Below are 18,936 nucleotides of genomic sequence, written 5' to 3'. Positions count from 1 at the left end.
TGAAAACAAAGTTCTGACTGGATGGAAGGAAACAAAAAATCCTCCCTGAGAGGAGAACTGAGCAGTGCAACAGAGGCCAAGAGAGGCAGGGAAATCTCCACCCTCCCTTGGAAGTTTTTGAGGTTGGACAAGGTCCCAAGAAAGCTGGTCCAAGTTAAATCCTGCTCGGAGCAGGAGGCTGGGCTGTGGATGTCCCAAGGTCTCCACCAACATGAATAAAACTGTTCTGGGCCAGGCTAAACATCCACCTGAACCCACACTCTGAGAGTGGCCAGGAGTGACCACAAAGAGGAAAAAAATCAGAACTGCAATGACTCCTAACCCAGCTCCCAGTTTATGCATTTCCAGAGCTGGGAGGGTGTTTCTTCTTTATTAACATCTCGCTCTCAATTCTTGAAATAATTAAATCAATTCTTGTTGCAGAGCTTTCTTCCACGAGCATTTCTAATTGCTCTTGGAATCCATTTACGCACAAGGCACATGTTACAACCCGTTTCAAGGAGCCTCACAACTGAATTCAGCAATGCATGAGGAGCACCAGAGGCTTTCATGTACATCAAACACTTCTCCTTCATTGTTGAGCTCATTTTTTTTTTTTGTCATTAGAAACCCTTTTTTTGGTTATCATTTTTAAATAAATAATCAAGTTTCCAGTGATTCCTTTGGAACTAAGGCAGCAGGGATAAAAATGTCCTTTTCAGGTGTGTTTTTCCTCTCTCACAATTCTACCCCACAGATCCACCACTGCTTGTAACCTCCAGCCAACCAAGGCACTTTGCTGCTGTTTGCCTCTGCCAGGCTCCAGGTGGGCAGGATCTGGGCAGGATCTGGACACAGAAGCTCATGCAGGATTTGCTTTGTGTGCAGTTTCTTACTTTTGAATAAATGATTTCTCATCCTGACAGGTCCACAGAAGGCAGGGTCACAACAATACAGGGCTGCCCCCGCTCGTCTTTCAGCAGCTGCTACTCCTCTTCGGAACGTTTGCACTAAATTTAACTCTGCATTGTTACAAAAGTCGGCTCCTCCCAAACCTTTCAACGCGTGCTTGATGAGCTCTCCTTGGAAAAGTGTCCCCCTCCCCTGCTGCTGGAGACACGGCGAGAAAGGAGCTCAATTTGCAGCCAAGATTAAGGCTGCACACGGGAACTTTCAGTGGAGATTTTTAGGATGATGAATATTTGACAAAGATGGTCTAATTATATTTGATCTTGTCTCTGTGTGAGGGCCCAGACTAGAAGGTCTGTCTGCTCCCATCCTTCAGTGATTTCTCTGATTGATGGATTCTCTTCCCAATTTTACCTTCTGTGCCTTGTGCAAACAAGACTTTTCTTCCAAACCACTCCAATAATCTCTGCTCACCCCCCAGACTAGAAAGTCTGTACACACTGTAAGACCCAAGCAAGTACAGCCCCTGCCATGCAAATCCTAAACATGTCTAAAGAAGTTTTAGGCAACTCTAGTAGATCTTCTCTTTGAAGATATCACCAGATTCTAGTCTTATCCTCCTTTTAGAAGTCTCTAAATACCTCCTCACATTTACCGTTGATGCAGAGAACCAATGCACTCCAGGAAACTAGAAAAACATAAGCTTTTAAAATCTAATTACAGAAAAAAATGGCATTACCTGGGCTTCCTTACTCTACTTGAAGTTTGTTTTAAATTACTATATTCTATAATATGGCATAAACTATTTATACCAATACAATGAATTTTCAAATGAGACAACTTGGGAGAGTCAATTCTCTTATTTTATCTTCTTTAAGAGAGCAGTGAAAATATAATATTTGCAAAATTTGCTCCAAAACAGAAGGGTTTGATATGGAAAAAGGAAACATTATTTCAATTAAACCTGCTTTAAACTGCTTAAGAAACCTTCTTGAAAATGCCCTAATCATAATAAATCCTTTTAGATGTATTTTCAGTTATATCAAGGAGGCAAAACAGGGCAAGTTAAGAACAGGAAGATGAACTGAACTCTGAAGTTCATTGATACTTTCAACAATACATTCAGTGTTACTGTAACATACTTTTAATAGGAATTAAACTAAGCAGAACCCCCTGTACATCACATATAAACCTCCTCTGGGAAAACCCCTCAATTACTTTCTGCATGCATAATACCCCTCCATAATAACCTTCAAGTTCTAAGCAAAAGGAGCTGGAGTTTTGGACCAGGGATTTAGTCACACTTCATCAGTATCATATTTACATGAGCTCAGCCAAACACCAGTGAAAGTTTTACTGTCAACTTACTTTGCATGTTGTGTTATTAATCCACCCAAAGCCCACTGAGGGGGTCCCCGAGGTCCAATGTGGAGAAGGGTGGTTAAAATCAAGGTTAAATGGGTTTGCCAAGGTATGGATTCTGTCCTGTGGCAAGTTTAAAATGTGCAAGGCAGTGAGAAACATTCTGGAGCACCTGGTACCAGCTTTAGAGATGGCAGAGAAATGATGCAGAATATTAAATATGTGAACAACAATGTGTGTGATTCGTAAAAATATGGATATTAGAGATTTGTAAATAAATGCATTATAGAAATTACATAAAATTATATATTATATATTATACAAATCTAGACAGACAAATCAGACAAGTCCTACCTCTGTTAATGGATTTATACATCCTATAGTCAAAAGATACAGACAACACAAGCACTTACAGCATTATAAGTCCATGTACCTTTACAAGTGTTTAATTTATATTTCTATATAGCAACAGTAATTTTAACTCTTTATTACAAATAATCAGTGGGATTAGATGGGAATTTAAGTCTAAAAAGGAAGTGAATATGAACTATTCTTAAAGTAAGTCCCATAAAACTGCACTTTTTAAAGCCATAAACTTCCCAGTCTATTAGAAATAGAGCAGGTTTGTATTTTAAGGGGTTTTCCAAGTGCAAGTGTGATTTACATTGTTCAGATACTTACAGTTATTATTCATTTCCATGAAGGAATGCCCAGGAGAAAGGGTTTTGAATGATTCATCTCAAACTTGCTTTCTGTGCTTTCTGCTTACACCTGTGTCAATGGCAGAGATTTTGCTGGTGGTTTTGTGGCTTTTTTTTTTTTCTTTTCTGAAAGCTGTATTTTCCTTCTAAACTACCTAAACAAGCACTGCACCCCTTTCTTTTACAAATATATTTAAAATATTCTCTGTGTTAGAAAAAAATTCCATATAAGCAGTCGAGAACTATCAAGGTCACGTCCTTTAGATGAGTTATGTTTTGTCTGGATTTTTCCATTTTTTTCCCCTATGGCAACATATGGCCAATCAGAATAAGAAAATCCCATCTGTTTGCAATTGGTTTCAGCCACCATGTTTTAGTCTGCTGGTGATATTTTGAATTCTAAGCTAAGTAGGACTTAAGCTGAGATTTTCTTAAAAACAGGCCTCTCCGAAGGAGGAGATTCCAGCCCGGGTTTAAATCAGCAGCTATATTTTGAGAAACAATTTGAGTTTTTCACTCTGTCCTGTTACCAGAATAAAAGCATTTGTGTGGTATCTGCAGCTCTAAAAGATGAAAGCACAGAGGAAGTTACAGAGCCACTTATAATGTCTTTAATATTTATATTACAGCTCAATAGAGCATTCATTGTGTTGAGAGATCAATAATTGGGGTATGATTGAAAGCATTTAGAAGCAAGAGTTCAGAACAAAGCCTGGCTGATTCTGGCACTGAACCAACCTGACACTGGACTTGTCCAACCAGCTGGGAGTGGAATTCCTCCCTCATCGGGTCTTCCTGCTAAACAAACACCTGGGTGGGGATGAGCCAGCACTGCAAGCCTGGGCTACATTTATTTTGACTGGATTACTCATAATCCACATCATTCCTCCTCCCTAAAACTCTTCCATTTAGACATCCTTAGCAGCTTTCAGCACAACATCTCCCCACTTTGAAAGCAGCTCAACCCCCTTTGAGAAACCCAAGTGGCCATGGCATGATCAAATGGTACCTTGAATTTCCAAAAAAAAAGGGCAATATTTACTCTGTTGAAGCTTATATTCACCACATGGTGCTGAACCAGATGCTCTGAAAGGTGAGGCATCAACTAACCCACGCTGCATACTCTTTAACAAGGAATTCTTTCAGATTAATCTCTGATAAGGGAGCAAATAAACCCTAAAACAGGGATAATAATCCAAGCATTTAAGTTATTAAACCTACCGTGCATCAAATCATCTCAGCACTGTGTACAAGGAGAACTTTGGTAAATAAACACCTGATAAATCACCCGTGCAGAGACACAGCCAAACACAAACCTCCCCAACATCCACGGCCAAATGAAAATCTCAGGACAGATTTATTGGCTTGTGGATGTTCCTAATTATTTGAAAGACTACAGTCTTCCTACCAATTGTAACAGCAACCTGGAATAAGGCTCTAAATCTTAGGGGAAAAAAAAGAAAGGGTTTAATTTTCTCTCTCTCTTTTTTTTTTTTTTTTTACTCTACGATCTTGTAACAGAAAGAGAACACATGGAGGGTGAGGGCAGTGGATCTGCACCGTTCTCCTGTCCCTCCCAACAACTCCCCTGGAAGTGTGGGCTCCAAGATCCAGCAAGGAAGGCAGGGGATGATTTACTGCATTCAATTATTTCGGTTTAAAAGTTTCCTCTGGGGCACAAGCACGTCATATATTGTACTTTCCATTACCTGGTGCAAATGTAAAACATACCTGAAAAACACATTTCATGCTTATAACATATTAAAACAACAAGTAAGATGTCATGGCAGGGGTTTGATAGATTAACTGCCACTTGCTGCTGTTGTACTATATTAGTTAACAGCAAATTAATATCATCAGGCATATTTCCTCTTTTATATCTAAAAAATATTAGCATGGAAACAGAGATTCCCATAAATTCTTATCACTAGAAGAGGGGTTTTAATCTAACTTGGGAGAAGATAAGCAGCAATCTGTACATTTGTTTGCAAAAGTGTTAATCATTCAGACCCTTTTCTACTTTGGATACCTTTTGCAAACCAGAATATTTTTACATTATAAGCCCAAAAACCTACCCAGGCTTTTCCACCATGACACTGATTGGACCTGACACACACCCACACCCCTGGACTTTATGGAGTAGCTCTTGAAGAGCATTTCAACAACTTAGACTGAGGGTCTGTAACTGTCTCTGCTATAAAATGCACTCAGGACCTTTTGTCACCCCCTCTCATCCACACCAGTGACAAAAGTGGATTTAAGGTGATGTTAAACCCTTCAACCACCACGAGCTTTAGGTATTACCTATGTCTGTCATTTCACCTGTTCATAAACTTAATAATTCTTTAAAAATCATTCATAGACAAAAGCCCCAGAAGAGAGTTAGACCTGGGCTATGATTTTAACTTCTCAGTGGCCTGGTGAGGTATTTATGGTTTAATATGGAGTGCCAAGAGTGTCTTTTAAATGCTAAAATTTCAACTTTTTCCTTCAGTGTGCCATGGAGCATCACAATGACTGACATCCCTGTTCCTGTGCAGGAGCAGAACTGCTCCCACCCCCTTTAGAGATCACCTCCCTTGCAGGTTCTGATGGAGATTAAATTCTGACAATACAAACCCAGCAGAGCTGAGAGTCCTGTCACCGAAAAACACAGTCACCAAGGGGGACCCAACCTCCAGTCAGTGCTGCCAAACAGGCTCCAGGGGCTGCCAAAAGCTCCAGCTCCTGCCAAAAAGCAAAGCAGTGGCATCTCTAATGACTCACAATCGACTTCAATCAGCCCCAACCCTCCCGTGAGAGGAACAGCACCCTGTTAATACAATAAAATACAATAAAACACGAGCTCTGAAGCAGAGGAACAGCTCCAAAGAAGAGCTTGGCCGATGCCAAGAACCAGCTGGCACAGCTGGAACCACAGGGAACAAAGATCTGAAGGATCAGGATTCAGTTCATTCTAAAAATATTAGTGATAAGACGATAAATAGAGGAGAAGACAAAAATTAAGTTACGTTAATTTGGGCTATAAACCCCAATGCAGAAGTAAACACGAACCTCTATTAAATCCTTATTTTCATATTTTCCAGATCCAGACCAGAAGGAAGCACAGAGTGGAGGAAGTGGGTTCAACTAATTAAAAGAGAGGCAATACAAGAGTGCAGCTGTTCCTGCTTAAGCAAACAGCTTCCCAAAACTTGGTGCAGTTTTGCAACCTCGATCTCAAGGCATTAACGTTTCATCCAGAGTATCTCCTGTGGGTTTTGTTTTGTTTAAATCAAGGAAATGCTTTTTAAAAGCATTTTGGGAGGAAAAAAATAGTATATAATGAAACATAGCTGCTGAATTAGAAAGCAAGATTGTCCTGGTAAATTTTTATTTTGGTATTTTGCAGTGCTAAGCTAAAACTGTAAAATATATATCCTGTTGCATTTAGATTATTATAAACAATAAAAAAGGATGACTGTGCCTGGTTTATTTAGAATCTAATGAGTGTTGTCAATGCAGAGGGGGAAGGAAGAAGTTCTGTGCTGGAATCCTAAAAGAGCAAGTATCGAAAAACCAGTGAAATGTGCAGGCCAGTGAAAGGTCCAGCATCTAATGACAACAGCACAGCAGTGATTCAAAAGCAAACAAATCCTGCTAGAATGAAAAATCAATGAGCTTTGAGAAATTGTGACAATGAAAAGGTCCCTCTCCCTGTGGGATCAAATGGAGAAGCCCCATTAGCAGAGCAGCCATCTGCCTTTTCCTGCTCCTGTACAACCATCCACGCTACTTTCTCCTTCCCCAACACAAGGACATGCCCAATGGAGCAAACAGGCTCCAAATCTGGGGGAAAAAATGAAAAAGAAATGATCTTGGGTGACACAGAAGGGGGCCAGAAATCAGCCTTTAAAGGCAAACTCAACCCAACATTTGGAAATCAGAGAAATGACTCCTTGGGACACAAAATACCTCCAGGGCCAGGGAAATGGATGAATCCGTGAGGCTCCAAGTCTGTGTCTATCCCAGGAGCAAACTGATTATTCACTCACACAGAGATTAAACACTGGTATAAATTCCTCTGTAAGAGAATCCAACAGTTTTTATGGAAGCCAATGTGAAACAAGGGAGATTTCACTGACTCAGCTGGATAAACTTCCAGACCAAGGGCAAATTTGTATTATTGACCAGCCCCTCTTGGACTTGTCCCCTTTGATTACCCACCCTGCCCATGCCTTTCTAGCCAGGCTGAGTATTTCTGACCTAAAAACTGAAACACAAACTGTGCAGAAAGAGATTTTACAAGAGACATCACAGAACAAAGTGCAGGAGATAACACAAGTGAGAATTCCACCCTCTTGAAGAGAAAATTGGCTCTGACTCGTTCCCTGAAGGTGACACTCATAACAAAACCTGAAGCAACAAGTGGTTTGTATTTGGGCTCTGTTTTATCAGCTGAGAGTTGAAATCCAGCTGTAAGAAAGGCAACGTTCTGCTTCTATTCCTGGCACTTCTCCTGTTACTTCGCATGACTTTCAAAGCAACCAAATAGCGGGGGAAATAAATTAATAAAAGTTAAAGTGCTGCTCATTAACATTCAGACATCTGCGTTCACCAACCCACCCAAAACAAAGCTGGGCCCTTAATCCCAGGGGATCATGTGGCCAGCAGACTGTGGGGGAATGCAAGGAGTGTTTTGGCTACAGCACTTAATTCTTTTCAGGGAATAAATACATTTGCCGAAAAAAGTAATGCAAAACACACGTATTCCTTGCCAAACTCCCCAAGTGCCTCCTCTTCTTTTCCCCAGCCTGCCTTCAATGGACAAAGATTTCAATTCCAGCTAATTAAGAGGATGTGCCAGTTCTTTACCACTGGGGTCCAGATCTGTTTCTCTTCAACAAACTCTATTCTTCAATAAAACTTATACTGCAAGTACAGTATGAGCAGACTGACTTTATACAATGGCTCTCACGTTTATGGCACGAGAAAAACATTTTTTCTATTAGTATAAATTCTAATGGCTCATTTTGAACCAGTAAAAGGGGGGTTTAGCTGTGTTGATGAACTTACATATACACTACGGATTCAGCTTTTAAAAGCAGAAGTGGATCAGAAAAACCAAACCCAATCATCCCTCAGTCTGTGGCTTTATGAGCTACAATAAAAATAACCTTTATTTATTTTATTTTCCCACCCATAAATAGGGCAGAAGGTTAAAATTTGGCATGATAGGTCTGCATCAAGCAAATCAGGACTTTGTGCAGTGATAAAAGAGATGGCAATAGTTTGAGAGATAACAAGGCCTCCCAAAAGAATGAGGTGTAAGCTCTTGGTAGGGTGGTTCAAACAAAATAACATTTACTCCAAAAAAAACCCCACCCCAAACTACTCTGTGAGCTGCATATTTCTTACTTGAAAAAAAGAATGTACAGTACTATCATGGCTTACTACGATCTCTCAGATGATTTCCAAATGTTTCATTACTACAGAGCATGGGATACAATTTCTGATCCAGATGCTTAAAAGAACAAATCTAACAAAGAAACCTAATCTGAGCTAGACTTGGCAAATTTTCCAGAAAATAAAAAAAAAAAAGGGAAAAAAAAAAAAAAAGAAATCGAATGATGTTTTGGAAGCTGCTCAAACAAAAGCCAAAATGGAAATATGCCTCTTTCAACCATACCCTGGGCTGCTGTTAAAAATAAGAGGGACACTTGGAGTTTCCACAACTGTGAAGTGCAGCTGAGGTTTATAAAATAGAAAACCTCGATGTCAGAACTGCCCAAGAGCAGTTCTTGACTCTTCTCTTAAGCTCAACCCACCATTTTCTACACTGTATTAACAAAAAAAAAAAAATTAGTCTTATATATACATGGAAGCTTCCGATAAGAAGATCAATTAGAAGGAAAACATGCATTATTTTTCAATTATGATGTCTTTAAAAATAACCCATGGAAGCCTGGAAATGGCAGAAGACTGACACAAGTCCCCCAAGCCATAATTCAGACTGATGGATAAACCTGAACCACTTCAAAGCACCTGATGATGATGATGATGAAACTTATACAGAAGTTTTTCCCACCTCTGCAGAGGGAAACTGTAGGAGAGAGAGCCTAAATCTGCAGGATTTACAGGAATTCAGAAGTGCTGAGATATTGCTTTATCTGAGAACCTTCCTCCTCCCCTGAAGAAAGACAAGGCTAAACCTTTGTACAGCCACACATCTATCCATAAACACCAGGAAAACTTGAAATCTTAGCCAATTCTTTTTATTATTATTATTATTATTATTATTATTATTATTATTATTTCAAGCCATTCAGAGAGGAGAAAGAACCAAATTTATCCTTGGCTTCACTCACTTCAGGGAAACCATTTGGCCAAACGTTTGTGTTTCATCAGGAGGAAGAAACTCTGAACTTAAACAATAAAAATAACCAATCCCATACACAAATTACATATGGAAGAATGGTGGTAATTGTCTGTCTTTCCACCCCCCCTACCTTATATTATTGCTGTATGGTTGCAATTTAAGAGCCAGAGGAGTTCCCAAAGCAGAATTCCTCCACTGAGCAAGCTGGGTGTAAGTACTCCAGGGAGTATCCCTGCTCCCTGCATTCCACAGGCTAAGTGGAGTTTAATTATGCAAATGCTAGAACAGCATATTCACATCACAGAAATCAATTCTATCCTAATTTCCTAGCAATTCTGGCTCACAGAACCCAGAATGGGAGGTAGGAAACATCTGCAACAAATCTGATTCTTTTATTCTGCTGCAGCCACTTGGCTCTTGGGGTGTGAAAAAGGGCTCTCACTCAGTAAAGCTGCTGTCCAACCACTTGAAAGCCCAAACTCACTTGGAGAGGAAAAGTTAAATTGCAAAAATGTTCTTACCTTGATTGGGGATTTATAACAGCACAGAAATTTATAAGAAAGGAGAGTTCAGTATATTAAAATTTATGATGAGAAGTTTAGATGCTTCAACTACTTCGGCTGGATTTTAATTATGTAACAAGATACAATTTTAAAAAAGACCTTTACCATAACAATTAATAAGAGACATTTAGACTCCTGTCAAGGAATTGTGGAGCTTTTCATTTCCCTGTGCATGACTGGGATGCTGGTTTGAATTCACACCCACAATGGCCACGACATTTCCCAGAGTGATAACAAAGAGGGGTTTTGTTACCCTGCTGGAGGGGTCAGTGGCAGCTGCACTCTGTGCCTGCCACAATCAGGATAAAATACTGGCCTGCAACAATGGCTGCTCATTGGGATATAAAACAATTGGAATGCTGAAGCTGGAATTTCAGCAGCTGCTACTGGACATTTTCCATAACTTTGAAGCATCAGCTCTCAGCGCACTAACTTTGTGCTTCTTCACATCCCTGCTCTCATTTTAGTGATAAAAAACATTTGGACCCCAAATCAGACGCCTGAAATAAGACAGTATAAAAATAATCCCACAAAAATGGCAATATTCTTAATCCAAACCATTCCAGAGATGCCTTTTGCAAGGCAGACTCTCCAAGAGTTGCCCTCATGGAGCAGAGGGACTGAAGCCCAGAGTGAGCCAGGACAGGGGAAGGACAGAACCTTTCCATCTGCAACAATACCTGAGTTTATTTAAATCAAACTTGACTCTCTTTTTGCAGCAGAAAGCGAATAAAATGATTGCATTTTGCCACTCACAGCTTCAGGGAGCTCTGGCCTTGCCTGATGAAAGATCACTTGATTATCAGCACCAGACAGACAATGAATCACAGTGCTGGGACTGTCTCAGGACTTTAAGAAAATATTAATATATGTTGGGCAAGCCTAAAACTAATTTTGCTTCCTGTATTTATATCTCTAAAAAATATTCAAAGAAATAATACGTATTTTAAAGCAAATTCAATATAGTGGAATTCAAATAAGGCTGACATCTAACTTCAGAATGCCAGCATGAGCAGGGAGGGAGGAGATGAATCAGTATTTCATGTATGCTATTTATGTATTAAAAAAAAAGGACTACATAAAGTGGCTTTGGCAGTCCAGCCTTGAATTTAAAAAATAATTAGCTGATGACCCCCAAGCGTTTCCTTCTGTGCTGACACAGGTTTGCTCAGAAGACATTTTGCAGCAGCCCCCATGGCCAGAGCTGCTTCCACACGTGCCTTCTTCCCAGAGCAGTCCATGCTGGAGGGAGTGCAGTCCTGGAGGGAGAGAGGCAGGAGATCATGGACCCAACACCACATCTACATGGCAATAATCTGGCAGCACCAGTGATAAAAACCCTCCTCACCAACAAGACCATCCCGTTGTATCAGATGCTGCAGATTCACCTGCAGTCCTCAGGGGAAGCCACACAACTTGTGTCTGACCCAGACAAAGGGAGGAAAGATAAACTTCCAGGTGAGAAAGATAAGAAGTTATTACATTTACTGGCTTGCCTCCAAGCACTGTCCCTCTTGTCTGGGCTGCACCTCTGCTGAGCAGCTTTTTGAGTTGTGTCTGACACCTCCTGCCACTCTGGTCTGCCAGGGGAGACCAACACGGCTGCGCCAACCCACGGAAAACTGGTACATCCATCCACCCTCCTGAGGACACCTCACAGGCATGGAGACATCCATGATTAATGACAATTAAACTGTTAAATGTTACAGATTGAGTGAGGACTATCATGTGAATATCAGAACGAAATAACGGATTTGATGATTTTGGGGTTGGCTTCGTTCCTGTCCCGGGTCTATGGGGCAATACCCTCCTTAACTAGTTGGTAGCTGCTCAAGAGTTGCCCCTTCTTGTCAGTGACTGTGTAAACATGCATTTGTAGAGGAAAACTTTTAGGTATCTGGTACTACAATTCAAGAGAAGGAAAACTTGTATCTTAAAAACAAGACATCAAAAATTCCTGTCTTAAAAACAAGACATCAAAAATTCCCATCTTAAAAACAAGACATCAAAAGCCCCAGTAACTGCAAGGCAGCACTCAGAGGTTGATGTGCATTCCTCGCTAAACAGGATTTAGTTTCACTTAAATATAGATCTCCAGGAATCAAATAAAGAATAAAATCTTCAGTCCCTGACACCTAGAGCTTCCAGCCTTACCAAAGAACAGTGTAAGCAGGGGGATGATGATAAACACATGGAAGATTCTGGAATGACAAACACTGGGACCATCGAGGCATTTACTGAAACACTGTTTAGCTTCTTCCCATGGTTATAAACTCATTTTTTCTTCTTTAAAAAGGCTGTACCTCCAGCAAACAACAATATTCCCGGAGAGCTGAAAGCAGCACTGATCCCAGCAAGGATCTCCTCATGGAGACAGCAGGAATGAACACCTTGTGGCCAAGGGAAAATACCCACATTCAGTGTCAAGCACAAGGAAAGCAATTCAGACAGATAATTCCTGGGAGACCACTGATTCTGGCACCAGCAGAAAGGAGCAACAAGAAAAACCTTTTCCAAGGTCATCCCCAGCTTTTCCCTTCTGACAGCGTGCATTGACTCCTGGAAAATATTTAATGCATTGACACAAACTCAGCTGAGTTCCCATATTCCCTGGAAATTCTTAACTAGCCTCATGCTCAAGGGTTGGTGTGGTGGGGGGGTGGACTTTCATATGGAATATAATCACACACTGGAAATAACACAGATTAGATTTAAATTCATTAATTAAATATACAGAGCAGAAAATGTCATTTCACAGGGACAAGGAAATATGGATTGTAAGGGAAAATTGTCAAAAAAACCTGAACATTTCAGTGTCAAACCATTGTGGACACAAGTGCTTTGCAGCCTGATTTGACAATTAGCTGCAATGCTTTGAGTGCTGTTATAAAAGGGAGTTTATATGCCCTGGGATTCTATTACAAGCACACACAGCAGTGTGCAATATTATCACTGACAATTCAGAAAGCATTTATTAAAAATTACAATCATCATGCTCCCAGAACCTCTGCATGAGTAGTGCAGCTGTGCCTGTTCACAGCAATATATTCCCTGCCATTTCAAATAATCCAAGGAAATACTTATTTCTGCAATGCCACACCAACTATTTTCAATTTAGATCAGTCAAGTGATTTATCAAGTCAACATCCCCGTGCCCAGCAGTGAACACTGCAGCAAAGAGAATTTGGTCTCTGCAGAACAATTCCATTTTGATTTTTGGAACTGCAATATAGGTCTGTCCTTCATAAATGCTCAGTAATGATCTATTCTCTGTGAAATGTTTAAAGAATGTTTTATAGCTCGCACGCTCCATTTATTTCAACTTGAACTGTACGAAGCCACCTCCACATTTAGCTGGTGGTATCAGCTGACACGAGCAACTATTTAACATCAACCAAATGCAGTCAGACTCTCAAATTATTTAATGTAAGTAATGTCAGCTGAAGGTTATTATCCTCCTAACCCTCCAAGGTATCTGTTTCCACGCTCATATATAATAAATAATTGCCAGTCACAAACACTTTGCCTCACCAAGAGCCACTGTCAACAAAAGCAACCTCAGGAAAACTGGAGCTGATGCCACGCTTTTCGTGGCATCCTTCGGACAACAGAGCTTCAGATCCAAGATCTGACCACTCACAATTTCTAAACCAGATTATGAAGCTAAATCCACGCAAACCCTTAATGGATCAGGATTTTATTTCCAGCGCCGCAAAAACTTCGGCTGCGGCCAAGTCTTATCAGCTACGGTGGCAGACAGATTACAGGAGACGTGCCATGGATCAGGAGGAGGCACCACCAGCTTAAACCAATTACACACTTAGCACCAAGTTGTCAAACTGCAGACGGATGCCAAATCCTAACATGTCATTTCCACCGTGCTCCCAAATTTTCAGGAGAATTACAGTGAATAAAGAGTCTGTACAGAGCGTGGAATAAAGCTGGGAAACGTGGGGGAAAGAGCAGTGTTTGGACACACACAGAATTTGGGTGGTGTGTAAATAAGGAATCCACACCAGCTCAAGCTTTACCATTGCACAACCTCTGGGGTTTTTTACCAGAAGTGCCCAGTTCAAACTCCCCTGTATCTATTCATGGGCGGACAGATCTATTAAATTATTTGCCAGCTGGGAGTCATTTCTTTTACAATAAGCAGCGTAGTGAGAGGTAACTACAAAGCAATCCAGACCTGTCCTAATTACTCCTTCCAGGCAGGAAAATGTGTGATAAAATGCAGGTTTTGTGACTCCCTTCCTCTGGTTTACTTGCTTCAGCACCGTTAACCTGTAGCTTCTGATGGCCTTCTACAGTGCTCTTAAACCATATGAAAAACATCTCGCCAGACAATCACTGTACAATTTAAGGCACATAATTAGCAATTATTTCATGCACACTTCACAATAATAATCTAAGGGAAAGAAACATTAATGAGCTACTTCTGGTGCCCGCTCTGTGTACTGTGTTTGCATAATAATGAGCTCCAATCTGCTGGAAAACACATAATTAATAAGGTCGTCATTTTTGCCTAATGATGCTTAATACAGTTTTAGCAATCTGGCCGAGACAAAAGACGGGCACTCAGACATAGCCGATTATGCATTCGCGTGGCAGCTGAAATCTTTATTAAACAGAATGATGATGAATCTGATTACCATGGAATAACAAATATACAGTCTGTGACGGGGCCCTGGCACCTCCCGCCCCGCTCCGGCCACTCCGGGGCTTTACCCAGATTGAGGTCAGACTGGAATTCCCCATAGGCGCATTAAGATAAAAAGTTTGCCAAATGTGGCAACATGATGAACAAAACAATATCCTGTTATATAAAAGCTACTGTCTCACCAGCTGACTGTCTAATCGGCAACAACTCCTTAATAAGTTTAAAATTTTAATTGTTGGTTTCGGTTCACCTTTTAGCATATGAAAGGCAGTTTATTCCATTAGCTAAAGCACCCCCAGGCCCCTGCGGCTGTGGCAGCAAAATATTTCCTCTAATTCCAAAGTGGTGCCTGCCAGTTCACAAAGACAACTGCAAACAGAAATATAAAATTATTTACCTTATCTTATGCAATATAAAAAAATAACATTGTATGCCACTGATATAAAAGGTAGTTCATTATTACATTATTAAAGCACCCTGAAGCCCCCGTGTTCATGGCATCAAAATATTCTCTTTAATTCCAAAGTACTGTCTCCTATTCCATTTCACAGAGACAACTGCAAACAGGAATATAAAATTATTTACCTTACCTTGTGCAATATAAAAAATAACACTGATTTATATGCCACTGATATAAAAGGCAGTTCATTACATTATCTAAAGCACCCCGAAGCCCCCGTGTTTATGGCATCAAAATATTCTCTTTAATTCCAAAGTACTGTCTCCTGTTCCATTTCACAGAGACAACTGCAAACAGGGGTGTAAAATTACCGTAAGGAACATATAAAATAATGTTAATTTATATGTCACTCGTACAAAAGGCAGTTTGTTACATCAGCTGAGCTGGATCTTCAAGCACCTCGAGTCCCCTGCATTTATGGCATCAAAATATTTTCTCTAATTCCAAAGTACCACCTTCTACTGCATTTCACAAACACAACTGCAAATGGGAGTGTAAAATTATTTAGGTTATTTTAAGGAATATACTAAATAGCATTAATTTATATGCCACTGATATGAAAGCAGTTTATTCCATTAGTTAAAGCACCCTCAGTCCCCTGTGTTTGTGGCAGCAAAATATTTCCTCTAATTCCAAAGTGCTGTTTTCTAATGCATTTCACAGAGACAACTGCAAAGGGGAATGCAAAATTATTTAAAGGAATATAAAAAATAACATCAATTTATGTGCCACTGATATAAAAGACAGTTTATTCCATTAGCTGAGCTACATCTTAAAGCACCCCAAGTCCCCTACATTTAGGCTATCAGAATATTCCCTCTAATTCCAAAACACTGTTTTCTATTCCATTTCACAAAGACAACTGCAAAGAGGAACATAAAATTCTTTTGAGGAATATAAAAGTACCATTAATTTCTCTGCCACTGATTCCACATAAGGTCTGGGTAAGTTAATGGAGGTTTCTAGGTCAGTGGGAAACATATGATGCAATTGGATGGGGAGAAACGTAGCAGCCAATTTAAAAATCTGATTTTCAATACAAATAATTGACAGGAAAAGCAGGTTAAAAAAAATGTACAGAATGTAATTTGTTAATCCCACTTTACATTTAAATCATGAGCGTGGTGTTGCCTCTTTAAAAGATGCCCAAATCCAGAAGTAAATAAGAGATATTAAAACCCAGGGATTCTATTTGAAGCTTGCTTTGCTGCAGCAGTGTGATTTCCATCAAATGAACAATTCCTTGCCTTCCAGAACCAACTGCACTTGATTTACAGACAGCACATGACAGGAAGTAATTTGAGATGACACACGATACCTCCTGACACTGTCTGTGGTTTAACACAGGGGAGGCAGCAGCATAAACCAGAATGTTGATTTTATCTCCACATATATATTGGATCTTGTGTTCAGGAGTGTAGAACTGGGAGCTAAGGCTGCCTGAATCACAGCTCCCTCCCTTTAATGCAGATGTGTTTGCTCTGGGATGTGATAGCATGCAATAAATCAGCATTTTTAACTCCTTTGACTCGTTCTGTGTGTCTTCAATTACATGAATATATTCCCAATTACATGAATATATTCCCAGTTACACCAGATTTAAAGCAAAGAGATGATAAAATTAAAGCTACTATCATTCATCTTCATCCTGCCTTTAGAAATAAATAACAGTATTTCCACGCACAAAATAGAAAAGAAACCAACCAAAAATTAGTTTCTTTCCTCAACCCCCAGCTTTCATTATACCTCAGGGGAACCCTTTATTTCATGTTCCGCCAGTATAAATTCCCTCAGTGCAACATTTCAGTATCTCTGATATAAAATGAACGCTAAAAACGCCATGAAATTTTAGGGGTAATGTTTGAAATGCCAAAATTTGTGGCAAATAATGTCTCTTAACCTTTGTGCCACCATCACACTGCATTCCAAAGAGCGTGGACAGTTCATAATAACACAGACTTTAACATAAAGATCACAGTTTTTAGCAAAGATTTAGTCTCCAATAGTTCAATTCTATTTATATGCAGAGTATAAATGAAGGGAAATGCAAAGGTGTCCTGGACTCACCTGCACAGCTCCCTCAGGATGGAGCCTCACCCCCTGTGCTCTGAGAGTACAATAAAAATACAGAGTTTTCTCATCTACATTTCCAAGTGTTCTACTGAGAATTTAGTTTGCTAACACTGCTGGAAATACAATATGCATAAATAAATTTCTTCCTGTTGACTCTTTAGACCTTGTCCACATTCATCCATCAGGAGCTGATTGACTTCTTTTTTTTAGTGCCAAAAATAACATAAAAACTACATGTCTGAAAATTCAAGTCTACAGAGTTGTGCAAGTGTGATTTGTTCTGGTTTTCCTTTTCATGGATGGCTGCTATTTTCCTGCCTCTTTTCACAAGACACTGAACCAAATTAGGCAGAGACAATTACAAATACATTGAGTGACCTGAACTCAGCTCTTCACTTAAATCTCTGTGGGAGAAACGAGGAGAATCACTTAAAATTTGTCCAGATAAAAAGTGTTCATTCTACCTTATGCAGAAACAGTATTATAATATTTCTAACACAAATCTTTCAGTAATCATTTTAATATACAAAATGATTTGACTTACCCATGACTGCACTTTATTAGTGAAATGAGTGACCTCAGCTCCTATCAAAGGACATGGAGAACTGGCCTGAGTGACACAGCTCCTGCATTGTAAGTAACTTGTCAGAGAACATTCCTTCTCATCCCAAAGAGCATTTAAAGATAAACTGCCATGCAAGTCTTTCAAAGAGAAAGAAAAAGTGCTTTACAGAGGGCATCAGGAGAGATTTGAAAACAGATCAAAGTCACACTTCACATTTCAAAATGTCACCTTCTCGTTTTGCCAGAGAAGGAGATGGCAAAGAATGCTCAGGAATCCCTGGGGATTTGGGAACTCCTGGAAAGGAGCCCTTGTGGTAAAATCACATATCATGGACTGTGCCATCCAAACCACACTGGATGGCAACAGAAGTGGTCACATGTGAACTAAAGCAAGTTCTTCCCTGTTGTCACCTGGAGAACCAAAGGGTTCCACATCCCATTTCCTACCAAACCCATCCCCTCTGCTCCAACCACGGGGTGAACACCCCAATTCAGGCATTTTAACTTGTGATGAGAAGTGTGGAGGATTCTGGTCTCATTATCCTCCTCTGTTTCACCAGAACACTGCGGAAGGACCCCCGAAATTTGGGAGGGGAGGGAAAACTGCTGCTGATCTTTAGTGTTTGGTTAAATGTGCTGAGTCCACAGAGCTTTGAGCCTCTCAAGGGAGAAAAATCTCACCATCAGCTTCCCAAAAGGTCAAAGGGGAGGGGTGTCAGCATTGTGAATGGCCCAGTTCAGAGAAAACAACGATATATAATTTACTTTCTTGGCCAAGTACCACTGTCAGAAGTTGAAACTTCTGTATTTCCAGTCTCCTGACAAAACCCACTGACTCACATGTTTCTCTGTCATGTTTATTGGCTTTCTAGCCAAATATTGTGCCTTGGAGAGTAAGACTCAGCTTCCTTACCCCATAAAATAGCCAAAGTTCTTCTCCTAAGCTTAAAACAATCATTCTCATTTATCTCAGATCAAAGACCTGGGTTACAGTTGTCACTAACATCTATCAGCATGGCAGGATCACTTCTATGTTCATTTCAAGTATTTCCTGGGGTTTCAGAAACGTTCACAATCCTTGGCAAAAGGACTCAAAAACACCAGAATCTTGAGAGATTCGGTATTTTCATTTAAGACAAAAAAAAAAAAATCACTTGTTTTAGAAGCAAAATGTTCCTTTTAAAAAGCTGTGAAAAGGAAGGATATCCTTGAAGGAGAAAGGGCATTTTGTTCACATCCAGTAAAGAATTGTTGGAGATTGGATTTCCTTCCAACTCACAGAAATTTAATAGGAGCAAAGGAAAGGT

The 18,936-nt window shown here is 40.0% G+C and overlaps 1 protein-coding gene across 2 annotated transcripts in view; it reads right to left on the bottom strand.

Moving 5' to 3' along the window:
- The window catches only part of BRIP1 (BRCA1 interacting protein C-terminal helicase 1), a 96,329-nt gene that overhangs the window by 22,846 nt on the left and 54,547 nt on the right, over nucleotides 1-18,936 (bottom strand). For both annotated transcript variants that reach the window (XM_032707695.1, XM_032707696.1), the window contains exon 25: nucleotides 17,610-17,767. In XM_032707695.1, coding sequence (XP_032563586.1) covers nucleotides 17,610-17,767 — 158 coding nt within the window. The remainder of the gene's footprint in view (nucleotides 1-17,609; nucleotides 17,768-18,936) is intronic.

Source organism: Chiroxiphia lanceolata, chromosome 20 (genome assembly GCF_009829145.1).
Source record: "Chiroxiphia lanceolata isolate bChiLan1 chromosome 20, bChiLan1.pri, whole genome shotgun sequence".
Taxonomy (NCBI): domain Eukaryota; kingdom Metazoa; phylum Chordata; class Aves; order Passeriformes; family Pipridae; genus Chiroxiphia; species Chiroxiphia lanceolata.
Note: the sequence above shows the minus strand (reverse complement) of the source record. Positions and strands in the feature narration are given on the sequence as shown.